Raw genomic sequence first — 15,277 nt, forward strand, 5'->3', positions numbered from 1 at the left:
CTAGGCTAAGTTAGCCGGACACGCCTGTATCTGATTTCTGATCTCTCTGTCGTGGGGGCTTTGTCTCACTCTGTCCCTCTGGTCAGATCGCTCTGTGTCTGTACTAGTAGAGGATGAATTATGCGCCCTGTGTGGCTGCATTTGAACTATGTAAAGCGCCTTTGAACGTGAAATTTATCATGAAAAGGGCGCTATATAAATCTGGTATAATAATAATAATAATAATAATAATATAGGTAATTTTGACCAAGCCAAGAGCCGCAACTGTGGTCTGTCTGTGTAATATCCCTTGCATATTTTTTTCTTCTGAATAACAATACATCACATGTTAAGTAACATGCATAAGCCTGACTAAGGCAAAGACCATAATTTTGTTTGGCTAGGAGAAATACAAAAATAAATCCACAGGTGCACACTTTCTCATGCTGAATAACAATTATATGATGTTTAATGACTCTAGTTCAAACACGTTTTAGAGGTATGCATTAAACAAAATCAGATGGACGAACTCAAAATAAAATGCAGCTGGATTGATATGATTGGACAGTGTACGCATGTCCATTACCTGGTTTTCAAGTTTCATTTCAACTGACTGGAAACAGGAGGATTTGAGCACGAAAGAAAGTGTGACAGTCGTACGGCAAAATGAACGAACGGACATTTCAAATACTATATGCCTTCCGGGTCTTCAACACCGGGGGTTAATATCAAATATTAATAGGCATAAAAATTACCATACGTAATAACAGAGAAAAATGATCAAATCAAAAACTATATTCGAGAATCACTCCTCTCTTCAGCTGGACCATCATTTCGATTATTGTCCTCTAAATCAGTTCCTGTAGTCTCGGTTGATTGATTTGTTATTTCGTTTATGCCACTTTCAGCTATGCCAGAATCTTTTGATGCGGACTGTATTTTTATATCCCTTACACTTCTCTTAGACACTAAAGGTGTTTCTACACTCATAGCACTGTTTGCGTCCTTAAGAGGCAAAACACCTTCATGTTTAATATTTGTATTACTACTCAAGTGTTCCGTCGTGTTATGCGCATTTTCATTTTGTGTCACATTTATGACAGTTTTCACTTCATCATTTTCTTTGTCATTCTCAGCATCAGAATGTTCTTCGTGGTCTTCATTTTCATCTTCTAGGCCAGAATCACTGTCAGAGTCATGTTTTTCTTCCGAAGATTTACCTTTACCTTTCTTTGATTTTTTGCCTTTTCGATGCTTTTTAGTTTTACTTTTATTTTTCGACTGTTTATCTTTTTTGTGTTTCTTCTTTGGTGTTGTGTCAATACTGGAAGAAATGGTTCAGATTACGATTAAAATTTAATCCAAATTGACATAACTATCGATATCACATTTCAACGGCCAGATAGAAAAAGTACAGGGTAAATAGTAAACAAATCGCTCAAACTCTGATATGCTACTAGTGATATTTCTATTTAATGACAAAAAAATCCCATGATTCTTCTATATAATGGCCAATACAAAATCGCACATACTACTATTATATTGAAAGCTCTATCCATAGCGTCTAAAATTTCCTATCTTCGGGTCTCGAATCTAATGGACGCTACAATATAACGAAACTTTGCAAATTCACTCCTGCGACGAATGTTCAACATCGATATCTCCTTCAGACAAGCGCATGAGCTTATAATTTATTAATACCATTTCCTCTAGGTACTATTACCTTTGAAAAACAAATGAAGTGACAGTGTTTAGAAGGTTTGCTATACAGACATTGACTGTAAGACAAATCAATGAATGGGTGGCGATCTGATTTGCTTAAAGCATTAAAATGCAATCATTATTAATCTTCAAATTGCATAACATAATTAACGAAATTGATTCCTTTTTTTCTCTCTCTCTCTTGTAAAATGCCATAAACCTGTAGTGGTTAAAATTTATTTAGGACAAAACACACTCGTAATTTCTATAGGAATAAATTGTATTTCACAAACGTAATAGAGGTTTAGACAGATCTATTAATGACGTTATACAAAGATAGAAAAAAAATCTGTATTTAAAATGCAGTGTATTGTGTATTTCAAACTTCTCAGGTTCAAATAGATCTATGTCTTTGTTCGGTTGAATACTTTAAAATACTTTAAAGGTCTGAAATCACAAATGTTCAGTAGAAACAATAACTGGTATCGTTTATCTGTTAAGATGCAAGATATAATCGGACGTTTCGGTCTATATTTAAGGCGTGAAAAAATGCCTAATGAGGAAATGTTCTACAAGGCTATCTTGAAAATGGGTCTTATTTATCAACATGTGTGCCACGCACATAATTCCCTGTAATCAGATTTTATTCTTTTAAAACTTCTTTTGTCATACACTTTGGGATTATCAGATAAAAAAGAAACAGGTATCTGTCCTACTATGCTTAAACATACTTTAAAATAGCAGTTTTATTAACGCCCAAAGCAAACAAAGAGGTGCCTGGTTATTTATCATTTTTGTTTAGCCTTCAGAAAAAGACAAACTGGAAAGCATTTTTACAATTACATTTCCTGCATAAAGAAATACATGTATATAATCTTTCAATAAACGGAAATCAACTTCCAAAAAACATGTCTTTTGATAATATTCTCTGGCAGAAAAAAGGCTCTACAAAGCCTTATAGGAAAATCGTTTTAACATTATGCCAAACTAGGTTTTGTTATTTCTGTACACAAGGTCGGACATTTTGTTTTTAACATACATTCTGTTTTCTGGGTATTGAGGTAATTTAGAACTTTTTTTCAATGCATGCATAGGAACTTCATGCTAAAGAGCTGTCATTAACAAACACTAAAGATGCAATTCTATATTTTGTAAACTTTACTAGTCCTTGTTTTGTATTTCAGTTTTATATTGCTTTAGATGGGGCCGATTTTGGCCAGAGTCACGTGTATTCTTCAGAATTGATTAGTTATTCAGTAATCTGCCAGGAAGGTTAATAATATCACTAAAGTTATCACTACACGTATATAACACAGAGCCTACACAGGTTATGACGGTGGCGTGGTAAAAGAGGGGTTCTGAAAGGAAGATGTACTCAGTTATTCAATACAGTAAGAAGAGAGTTCGGTAGGACGTAAAACGACTCACGGTAAGAAGAAACTTCAAGCCGTATAGGTATGTTATGCTCCCCAAGATAAACTTAAAACTAATATAACAACCAGAGAAATGAAGTCATCAATAAAAATAATTACTGATATATGACAATTTATTCTATATTTAGTCGGATTGAATTTACATACATATATTGTATGCACAATATTCAACTGAACTGGCGTCAGATTGCATAAATCGTGACCGCTAGAGAGATATAGTTTTCAAATGAGTTGTATGTAAAAAGAGTTATTAATTAATTATGCAAAGATGTATGTTAGTTTCACAGATAATTTCTGAAGCCGTATGAGTTTAATAAGTACAAATGTGGCTAACAAAGAAACCTATTGTTCTTTTGTACGGATCCAAGTTTGTTCTTTCATACCTTGAACGCCACATTCGATTTTAAGTCAAGCGCTTGAACTTTTCATGGCTTTTTCAAGTTTGCCTTTATTTCTATTTGACTGTGTTCCAATATGTTCAACAGTGTTGAATAATAACCCGGGTTTTATCGGAGCCCAGTAACTAACCATAAACTTAGTATACAAAGATACCACAGATTGTAAAACTAAAATCTACGAAAGGAAACTAAGTTATAAAAGTAGGAATGTCAAATCTAACGTTTACCTTTATATATAGGCCACTGTCACAAAGCACTAAATTACACAATGACACATATTTGACATAATATCTAACATGTATATTATAGAGCTATTATCGATATTTCAAGTTTGTAACCCAATATACACGCTTTTGAATCATTTTAGTTAAAAACTTGTATGTTAAATAAGTTTTTAATTTTAAAGTTTGTAAATCAGATGATTAGGTTTGGCTTAAAAGAATATTCGAAGTTCATAGAACGAAATATTTCTAACAAAGAAAACGAAACTATTTCTCAAAACTACAAAATCAGGATATTTGTTTTAAATTTTTAACCCGCAGATCTTACTCCTTACTATTGTCATTATTGTATACCTTTTCAGTGATGTTCCTCTGCTTAGCTTGTCCTCGGCTACAGGTGTCATTGGTACCATGTGATCTTCCTTCTGTTGCTGGTTCCCTTTAAAACGAGAAAAGTGAAATACACTTTAGACTTCCTTTTAAAACTTGTTTAGCACATTAGTCCAGCTTACTAAATTTTATAAGATAATCTAGCACATTTTGTACATAGTATTATTTTTTTGAACTTGTAGAAAATAAATACTATAAACTTCGATGCAAACGGGACTGTTGTCAATAAATTGTTTCCTTATACAAAATAGGGAGTGTATAATACTTTTAATAATATTTGCTTACACTAGAACAAGATAATCATATATTGTTCACACAAAATGTGAATTAGTTAAAATAAAATAAGAGTAACATGTATTTATTCCTGGAAGGAGCGAGGTAGATTCCTAACAGGTAGACTAGGATTCAAACCTAGATCTGGGAGTGCCTTTCTAAAGTGTGTGTACAATTAAACAATTAGCGACAGTCAAACGGTCTTATACTCGTTTACAAGCATTAACATTTTACTCTGTGAACGTACTCGCTTAAAGTAGCTTAAAAATCGCAAATTGTGATATAAAAAGGTGACCGATTTAAGAAAATAATCGGCAAAAAAATGGTAGATCTTTAAACGCTAACATCGCGTGACTATTCCTGTTACAAATAATTATTTGTCTGTTTATAACTGTGTAGGTTTTAAACCCTGACGACTCTTTTGTTACTTATGTCAACCGCTTACATTTGTCGTAAAAATAATCCAAAATTGTTTTCTAATGTTAACCTGAATAACATAATGCTTATATTCCGGTCTTCGGTCTTGAAATCAATGCTGGAGTCAAATATCTTTACGCAAATTGTTTAGTTTCACGTCATTTTTAGGAAAATGATTAATGGTTTTGATGTGTTCAAATGTTAGATATAAAGCAATATCTTTTTTTCAGCAAAAATGCAAGCTCGTGTATCATGATTTACAGTTATGAAACAGAAGCAGATTGATTTGAGCGACATTCTAACTTAAATCATATCAAATTATAGAGTTCAATATGAAGGTCTAAAAAGTACGTGTTCAGTAAACTTATGTTTTATTGCAGCAATATTATATATTACCTACAGTTACTGCCAGAGAAGTCTGCCAGTCTTAAAGCAGCTTTATAATTTTATAAGTACTTGTACAGATTATTATATTCAATTGAGCTAGGGTTCAATACGAATCGTCGGAATTATGCAAGGAAAAACATTGGTATATCATATTTTTTACACAAAATACTCATTTTTTGGTATATCATATTTTTTACACAAAATACTCATTTGTTCAAAGAGAATGAAGACATTGATTTTGATATTCAATGATGTTATCTTACTAGATTTAAAACAGGTTTTATTAACAGTCCCCTGTTGACAACTTCCGGTTAAAATTTCTCAAGGTTTAGTCTGGTGATTTCGAGTGGCATGAGAAATTAAGGACTGTGATATTTAATGTAGCGTAAATATCGTACGTGCGTGCGTGCGTGTGGTCAAACCAGTCAACTTCCCTTTTACGGTGTGTGCCCAATTGTATGTAGTACGCCAGAGTGGACTTCGTAAGCTCTAACCACCAGAGCATGCACTTATATAAGTCATGAATAAATCTAGTTTGGTTGCATTCTGGACAAAAATAGCAGGACATTGGCATATAGAAGAAACCCACACACTATCAACTGGCAGATAGTTTTCAAGTCCACTTCAAACAGAAAGAATGTTGCTATCAATTATCTATGAGAGTTATTGATTTCACTTCATCTTTACAACGTTTATAAATTAATTTATTGTCGTTTCACTTTCTTTGTCTTTTATTCATATTTTATTTATACACTTAATTTATGATCCGTTAAACGAAGTGGTCGGGTGAAAGCTTTGTTTGGAGGCTAGCAACACCTATACAAACTATCCAGGAGAAATTTCCTGTCAATTGTTTAAATTAAGATATGCATGTATATTGTCATTTAATACGGGTTAAGCTATTGAGACTATTCTGAAAGTTGTTATGTAATACTGGTATATAATCAGATAAGGTTATATTTTGTGCATTTGTTAATTAAGTTTGGCAGACATTCAGTACAAGGTCGACAAAACACGCACGCATTTAACCAACGTGTAAATTAACAGAGTTGCAGGAACAAAGTATGCGGACATTCATTACGTTAGTGACTGTAAGAATTTTAGATTTTTGCTCTGATTTTAAGACAAAAATCAATGGTGCTTATATATTTATTATTTATTACAGTGAAAACTACAAACTAAACAGATACAGTACATTTTATATCAATTAAATCAGATCAATACCCAGTCTAATAAGGCTTATCAGTCACTCAACATTAATCCTAAAATGTTAGTTGCTTTATGCCTTGTCAGCATTACGTCCGATTCAGAAAATAAACACCGGTAAGTTCATTTTTGCATAGGTGATGTTAGTATATAACTCTCCTACAAAATGATTGTCTTTGGTCTACATGCATGGACCCGTGAAATACAACAGAAAACAGACAGATGTCTAAACTAATGGCGACTGATAAGTTAGTGTAAAGGATCACTACCAAATCAAATGAACTCTTTCGCAGTTCAGAAAAAGTACAAATCTAAAGGTCCTTATCTTATTTTCTTTAATCACGCTTTTTCTGAACAGCACCGTGTATCCTTTAACTTTACTGCGTTTAGTACGTATTTATAGCATTCTATGGAAATCTACATGATACTAACACATGCTATGTTAAAGGTATATTAGATCCAACTGTCATATAAAAAATGTACAATTACTTCATACAGTTTATGTTAACATAAAATTAACAAATTTATGTGTATTAACAGTATTATGCATTATGTTTAAAACAGTACACACTGCATACATATGTATAGATAAACACAGTATAAATGTGTGCCACTAAACCTGACTGGTTTTTTTTTATCAATCAATTGTTACTGTATGACATTTTATAATGAATGTAGCTCTTTATGCAGAATTAATTTAAACATTTAGTAAAGTTAAATGAGCCGTGCCATGAAAAAACCAACATAGTGGGCTTTGCGATCAGCATGGATCCAGACCAGCCTGCGCATCCGCGCAGTCTGATCAGGATCCATGCTGTTCGCTAACGGATTCTCTAATTGCAATAGACTTTGAAAGCGAACAGCATGGATCCTTACCAGACTGCGCGGATGCGCAGGCTGGTCTGGATCCATGCTGGTCGCAAAGCCCACTATGTTGGTTTTCTCATGGCACGGCTCAAATACATTTGATGAGGATTTTGTACATTTGAAGTAAATATCTAAAGATAAATTATTAGTGACAGATGACCATTGGATACCTTTAAATGGCGGACCCATAAAATGACACTAAATGAAGCGAAAAGGAGTTCATTTTAAGGACAAAAGTTAGAAGCGTATCTTTCAATCATGTCTACAGTAGAGGCATAATTCTTGATGTGAATATAAGTGTCTGAAAATGTGATATTCTAGAAAAGACGAAATAACGTTATCAAGTATGTGGATGCAGTATGAATTACTGACACATAGGAGGTAACACATAGTGTAATATTTGGTTAGAAAGTCTTCAGTGTGTGCGGGCACATTTCAGAAAATACAAGCACATATAAAAGTACACTTGAACACGCAAATACTTATGTGCATTTATATATTTAATATATGAAAATGTATTCTAGCATAAAACTACTGTTCTTGTCACTTTTCGGGGGTCTTTTAACAGAAAAGAAAACGTGTGTTAACAGAGAAATTCTCGAGCTCACGTGCAGTAGAATCCCTCGGAGATACGTTGGTACCCTCGCCCTATCAGATTCGGGCACCAACCAATCCCTTTGGAATTCTGCAGATGTTGTCACACGAAAATGCATGCGTTATCCATTACAAATATATTTGTGCAGCTGTCTTTGGACGTGTCGACGTATATACACTTACCTATAATCAAACTTATGAATGCAAATTTATACATACATGTACACAGATGGGTGTGTTCTTGTAAATATATAAGTGCAAGTTTGTATGTAAATGCACGTCCATCTATATGTGCAACTATAAATTTGGCATAAAAATGTAAACGAGCGCGTATATTATTACACGTGCACTGATATGTTTACAAGTGCATGTGTAAATACATACGTCTAAATTCGATTTTACAATATTTCCTAACAGCTATACGTATTACACGTATAAAATTCTATACTGTGCTCGTGTATATTTACACGTGGAAGTTTATTTTGAAATATGCGCACACTCAAAGAAGATTTCGACCCAAGTGGTACACCACACTGAAAAGACTCTATATTCAAATATGCTACTAAACTGTCAATGCAGCTGCGTAAAAATTGTTCAATTTTCACTTTACACACAACATATGACAGGGGATTAAATTCATAAACGCAGGGGTTAAAAGAACATACCAGAATGGCAGAAGTGTTCGCCTAAAATTGCTGTCTATATGCGGACGAAAGTAGTAAATTTCGCCCCCAAGACCTGCAATTGATCTTGCTGCATTATTTATGAGAAAGTAAACAATATTATATCAGTATAGATTAGACACCCAGGTCGTTATTGTCTAGTTTTATGCAAAAATGATTATCTCATGTTTGCTCTTATCGTGTAAAGTGTCTTGAGATGTATGCTAATACTGTACAAGTAGACATAAACTTCATTCTTTTTGAAAACTTTAATGTAAATCGTACTTTTATTTTTATCTCTTAACAGCTCTTAAAGGTTTTTTTCCTCAATTATCTCAGCATGCTGAAACCTTTATGTGCATAAAGCAAGTGGTTAAGCCTTCAATTATTGCAAACGCGTACTTGCATTAATTTACAAACTGTTGCCCGAACGGAATTACATGAAATGAATTTAATTATCTTTTCTCGAAAACGTCGGTCATTTGATCAATTTTTCAACTTCTTATCAATGTATCTTGGAATTTGACTAAGTCTTAGACTCTCATATGATAATGGGAATTTGGTTTCTAACTAGAAAATATTTGAGCCGTGCCATGAGAAAACCAACATAGTGGGTTTGCGACCAGCATGGATCCAGACCAGCCTGCGCATCCGCGCAGTCTGGTCAGGCTCCATGCTGTTCGCTTTTAAAGCCTATTGGAATTAGAGAAACTGTTAGCGAACAGCATGGATCCTGACCAGACTGCGCGGATGCGCAGGCTGGTCTGGATCCATGCTGGTCGCAAACCCACTATGTTGGTTTTCCCATGGCGCGGCTCATTTCATTCATATAAGGCGGAGGAAAATGTTTTCAAGCTCGCGTATTTTCATGTAGTATCAAGCCCGAGTTCTCTTATGCGGTAGATGGTACTGTTTGCAAGCACCAGAATTCGCATGTTTAACAGGAAATTGGTGTTAAGCAACAGTACAAGTATTCGCATGTGGCTGAGGAACCTGGCTAACAGCAACAGCATCACTGAGATCAAGAATCGGTTTCAGGATTCTCATGTGGTACAGGAATCTGGTTTGAAGATTCCTATGTAGCGCAGGAATCTGGTTTTAAGATCTGCATGTGGTACATGAATCTGGTTTCAAGATTCTTATATAGCACAGGAGTCTGGTTTCAAGATTTCCATTTGGTATAGTAATCTTGTTTCACGATTCCCTTGTGGTACAGTAACAAGAATCTGGTGTTAAAATTCCCTTGTGGAATCTGGTTTCAAGATTCTCATGTGTTACAGGGATCTGTTTTCAAGATTCCTCTGTTGCACATAAATCTGGTTTCAATATTCCAAGTTTCAATACAATATTCTCAAGTGTCCCATGTGGTACAGGAATCTGCTTTCAATATTCCTGCGTTATACAGGAATCTGGTTTATAGGTTCCCATATGGTACAGGAAATGTGTTTCGCATGTGATAAAAGGAATCTGATTTGAGACAGGAACTGGTTTTAACATTACTTTGTGTACACTATCCTCTTGCGGTACGGAAATCTTAACCTCAATATTCCCGTGTGGTACATGAATCAGTCTAGTTTCAGGTACCGGTATTCGCATGTTGTAAAGAGACTCTGAACTGAAGCCTTAGCTAATATGTATTCCCATGTGGTATAGGAATCTAGTTCCAAGATTTCAATGTGGTAAAAGAAGTTGGTTTCAAGATTCCCGTGTGTTATATGAATCTTGTTCAAAATTTCCATGTGGTAACAGAATTTGGTTTCAAGATTCCCGTATGTTACATGGATCTGGTTCAAGATTTCAATGTGGTAAATTAATTTGGTTTCAAGATTCCCGTGTGGTACAGGAATTTGGTTCAAGATTTCCATGTGGTAAAAGGATTTGTTTTCAAGATTCCCTTGCGTAAGTAATCGGAATGCATATTCTGAATACATGTTGTGTATACACCATCACGTGACATGCTTTAGTGTAGACAGAGTCTGTTACTTACGTTTGAAGATTACTATTCTATTTCATGGCGCATGTGTTTTCAGGTCCGTTCCAAAGACGGGACTGACTCCTTTATATACATGTAGATATTCTATTAAGTGTTCTAAATTCTAATATGTTACTTACAATTATGTTCAGTATTTGTGTTAGAAGGTCTAAGGACACGTTAAAGCGTAGGAAAGTACTGTACACATTTAGTTTATTTTAGCTATAGAATGCGGATGGTCCGACTCGAAAGTTTCCGAAATATTTATACTTTGATTCTGATACGTACGTTTATTGCTTGTTGGTGACGTCGCTCTTGACGTGTTACGTGACGTACCACGAGATCTGGTTCCTAGTGACAACATTTCACGGTCCTCCATCACTTTGCCCGTCATCTCCTGTAAATATTGTAGTATGTATACAATCAGTGGTGGTAATGAAACAGGTCTACGTTCCAATATATAGGCAAGATTCTCTCGCAACATTGACTTACGGGTAGAATACTTAAATTGAATGCTTTATTACAAAATTTTATCACATCTCTGGAGTGCCTTAATAACCCAATAAAACGCCAACATTATAGTCTAGAGCCTCTTTATAAAATACAACGTAATTTTTTCCTTCAAATATATTCGCTTGATGCACAAGATTGGACAATTTTAGTGAGATGCGGTTAAATGCAAATGAGCAGCGGAGTATGTATGAGGTGTTGTTAATCTTTTGGGGTTACCGAGTGAAATTGTTTCTCTTTGTTTTCGTACATAACGTAAGGAAAGGGCGCAGTGTTCTTTGTGAATGTCTCTGGACTGTGAAAGAGCAAGACGTGCTTACAATGGAATCATCTGACCCCTAAGGCCTGCTACATGAGCGTCCTCTGCATCATGCATTGTCACCCTACACCTTATTCCATATGAAATAATTTTGTCTCCGACATAGATCTAACCTTTGTAATATAGGGTGTTGTGAAATAAAATACTCAAGACAGGACTTGTTTTCCGATCCATTAATTTCATGTATTTATTGTTGTATACCATGTATGTCAAACTTGCTGAAATAAAGTTTAAACCAAGACAGGACTTGAAATTTCGCGCCATTTTTGATAGTTGCAACGAAACTGCTATGATAAAGCATAACGTGCCATGCATTTTTCGTCCATTTAACAAAATTTTAGTTTTTGATTTTTTTTCTATTTTCTTTTAAAGGAAAACGAAGTTTTCTTTTGTTTCCTCAGAGGAGAAAGAAAAAATAATTACGTCTGCAGCTTGAAAGAGCTTGATCTGGCGTTCTTTCTGATGTTTCTCCCTGTTATGTTTAGCCAACTGGTATTGACTGAAATCTCCTTTCATGTACTTGGTGTTTACTTCTTGTATGGGCGCCTTCTCTTTGATTTCTCCGTTCGCATTATTTTGTTTCTTAATAGTTTCATCTGCAAAGCAATAAAAAGAATACATACCGCTCTTCGTGATTTCTTATTTGTCTGAATTTCATTTGATAGTCATACAAATCAATTGAAATATTAATTGATTGTATACTTTTTGTATATATGTTACAACAAATGTTTTATAGAACCACAGGTGTGTTTGCTTTAAGTGGTTTAGAGGGGAATTTTGTCAACAAAACTCAATCTTTAAGTTTTGAAAAGAAACTCCCTTTGATCAAACCAAAAGGGATGATCAGACTGGAGTGAGGAAATTATTACATGCTCTTTGTTACAGGATTTATTACAATAATATTATTTAATACAATCAAAATGTAATGTACATTCCCATTTATGTAATATGGACAGAAAATCTTAAATAAATGTTCCCCTTAACAGCAAAGTGTAAAACAAAATGATCTTTGAAAAGATGAAAAATTTAACTATCGAAAAAATACGACAATGTGGCGTTTGAGTGAAATAGGTCATAGAAAAGCACGGTATCTGATACCAAGGAAAACACTTCGACCACTTGAGATATAATGTTTGCACTGGACTTTAGGCCGTTTTTCAATAATAATTCAGTTATGTAACATATGTCAAATAACTTGATCTAGCTTATCGGTCAGTTTATTTTCTTATTCTTAAGTTATTCTTCTATGGAAATCAAATACATAATAAACAGTAAATATATTTGTTGTTTGTGTCCCCTTCTACCAAATCACTGGCAATAATAGTCCTTAGAATACGTCGAAAATAATTATTTATTATTATAAATAGAAACTGTTCAATTGATAATGAATATCTACCTATCTATCTATCTATCTATCTATCTATCTATCTTTTGATAGTTTGGAAATGGTATCTTATATTTTATATATATTGTATTATCAATAAAAATAGTATATTGATTCTATAAGAAATACTTACTGTAAATGCTAGGGTGCACTGGGGTTGAGTTTGAACACCCCATTCTCTACATTCTTCTCTCTGCCCCGGTCGTCAGAAATAATAATTACCCTTTTATAGACACGTATGTAAAATCCTTGAAACTGAATTCCAAAACACACGCACTTACATTGCCGGTTTATATTTATCGAAAGTCAGTTATTTTTACCATTTTGTTTGGTTTAGAACAGTAATTTCAACAATTATTATGTCTTTTAACTTAGTAATTTCCATCGAACCATTTTGTTTATGTATATAAGAAAAAGTATCCCGTTTTGTCTCCTTAATACATGAACAAAAACTAGGACACCTGTATTTCCGTTACATTCACTTGGATCACAGTCTCTGTATTGAATTGTTGTTCATTAAATATTAACAATGTATTTTCGCGCTGGAAACGTATTGCTTCAAAAGTCTCTTTGTACGATGAAAGACAGCTCAAATCTTTTTATCAGTAACATAATATATCAATCATTTCATACGCTGATAAAATCTTTTTCTCTACTTTATCAACATTGATATTTATGTCGGTATTTCACGGTTATCCAAAATCCATTTACATACGAGTTCAAGTCGTAATACACATTCAAATGTTAGTATAAACCGATTATAAACTATTATGATCAAACAACACAATTATCCGATGTGCATGTACTAATGACATAGTTTCCAACGGTTTAAATTTGTTAAAGTGCACGACTTCAGGTCAGTCTTAACAATTTCAATTCCTTTTGTAAACTGAACGTAAACACACAAAGGACGCTTACGAAAATAGTCTTATATATCAAAGAACACATCAACTTTAAATGAATAACACGACACAATAGGAACGGTCCTTATTGTATATCCAATAATATTTGTATTTATAAATTTTCAAATACACGGGTATTTAAAATAACTTCGTTATGTTATGACAATACGGTAATGTCTGATTAACGGGTCAAGCCCAGTAGAAAATTACACTATAAACCGTTCTTCTAATTAAAATTGGTATCGTATCCGAGTAACAGTCAAGTGCAAATTCCATCTTAAAACCCTATTCGCAACCATATAACCTGCCACGAGAATAAGATTGTAAACAATAATTAACGGCATACGGACAGCGGGATCGATAACGAGATATTCAATTTCTTTTGATCACCGATTGTAAAAAATGGGAGGTAATTACCAGGTATTGGCTATTATGTATGTACAAGAGTTAACGGTAGTAAACATACGACAATTACAGCGAGAATACGCGCTAAATTAATAGCATATCCATCTTTTAAAAGTTTAATGGTGAATATTTTCACTTAGTTTAGTAATTTAATGACAAGCTATACTTCAATAAGCAGTTAATAACCTCGTTAACGTTGCACTGCACGCGCCAACTCACACATTCTGTGTTCTTCTTTATGTATTTTCCACGACCAACGGCTACTGTCAGCATGCAGTATATGAACTGTCGTCAGTCTGATTCCGTACAATTGATTTGACATGCGGGACCCGTACATACTTATATATAGTATAATATGCTGAAAACCAATTGTCTCGTACACCGGCATCAAAAAACAAGTAGCACAACAAATAATTCAGTAGATTATATATTCCATCTTTAACATTTATCTTTTATGTATTTTTTTCTTTGCGTAATGACCGGGAATATCGATCGGAACTGTAAACCACGTCCACGGAAGAAGTTTACAAAATAATCACGACTGAAAACTTGTTCTTTAACATGAGACTCATAGAATGTGTTAACTGTTTTGTATAGTGGACGCAACTTGACCCCGATGGTTGACCTTTGTATTATAATACATAATGAGGCATATCCTATTATTAAAAAGGAGTTACGTAAAACACGAGGTGTATGAGAAAGTGGAAATATAAATTTATGTAATTATAGATTAGTGTATTGGAAAGTTTCAACTGATTAAATGTAAGTATACCTGCTTTGATACTGCACTGTTTACAGAGTAATTCCATGTAAATATACATGGCTACCCTAATCACCCTTTATTTCTGCAATGAAATATTCGATATGAATAATCAGCCGAAGGTCAACCATCGCGGTCAAGTTGCGACTACTATAAAGTTGGCGGACCGTTTTTTTTTTTTTTTTTTTTTTTTTTTTTTTTTTTAATTTTCAGTTTGATAAACTTAAAAATGTGAATGATATACTACACATTTTGTATTATTCATCAGTTCGTTGTCAAAGAAAGTCTTTAAGTTCAAGATTAAGTAGCCGAATAACTTAATATGTCTTCCTTGTTCATAGCATTTGAATCAAAATAGGATTTTGTTTTCTAATCTTAGTGTACACATGGTAAAATATTAAACAGAAATTATAGAGGATATCAAATAAGACGTATTCGATCTATTGAATCCGTTGAATGAAATCGTTCAGTAGGTATAGTACCGAAACTACATGGCT

At 33.9% G+C, this 15,277-nt stretch overlaps 1 protein-coding gene across 1 annotated transcript; it reads right to left on the minus strand.

The window, feature by feature from the left end:
• Positions 1-237: 237 nt before the first annotated feature.
• Positions 238-13,944, minus strand: LOC123548909 (kinesin-related protein 4-like). The gene is made up of 5 exons (XM_045336551.2): positions 12,847-13,944; positions 11,753-11,925; positions 10,789-10,897; positions 4,087-4,171; positions 238-1,303 (listed from the first exon to the last, which is right to left on the minus strand). The coding sequence occupies exons 1-5, from the start codon at positions 12,887-12,889 to the stop codon at positions 772-774; spliced, it is 942 nt and encodes a 313-aa protein (XP_045192486.2). The 5' UTR covers positions 12,890-13,944; the 3' UTR covers positions 238-771.
• Positions 13,945-15,277: the final 1,333 nt, after the last annotated feature.

The sequence above is a fragment of the Mercenaria mercenaria genome, chromosome 15 (assembly GCF_021730395.1).
Source record: "Mercenaria mercenaria strain notata chromosome 15, MADL_Memer_1, whole genome shotgun sequence".
In the NCBI taxonomy this organism is placed as follows: Eukaryota; Metazoa; Mollusca; class Bivalvia; order Venerida; family Veneridae; genus Mercenaria; species Mercenaria mercenaria.

What these genes read in the sequence shown, in the direction of transcription:
- LOC123548909 (XM_045336551.2), bottom strand. Translation starts at nt 12,889, where the DNA reads ATGGGGTGTTCAAACTCAACCCCAGTGCACCCTAGCATTTACA. An exon ending in AGTGCACCCTAGCATTTACA is followed by an intron (nt 11,926 to 12,846) that starts GTAAGTATTTCT and finishes ATTGCTTTGCAG; the next exon opens with ATGAAACTATTAAGAAACAA. An exon ending in AGCTCTTTCAAGCTGCAGAC is followed by an intron (nt 10,898 to 11,752) that starts GTAATTATTTTT and finishes CAATATTTACAG; the next exon opens with GAGATGACGGGCAAAGTGAT.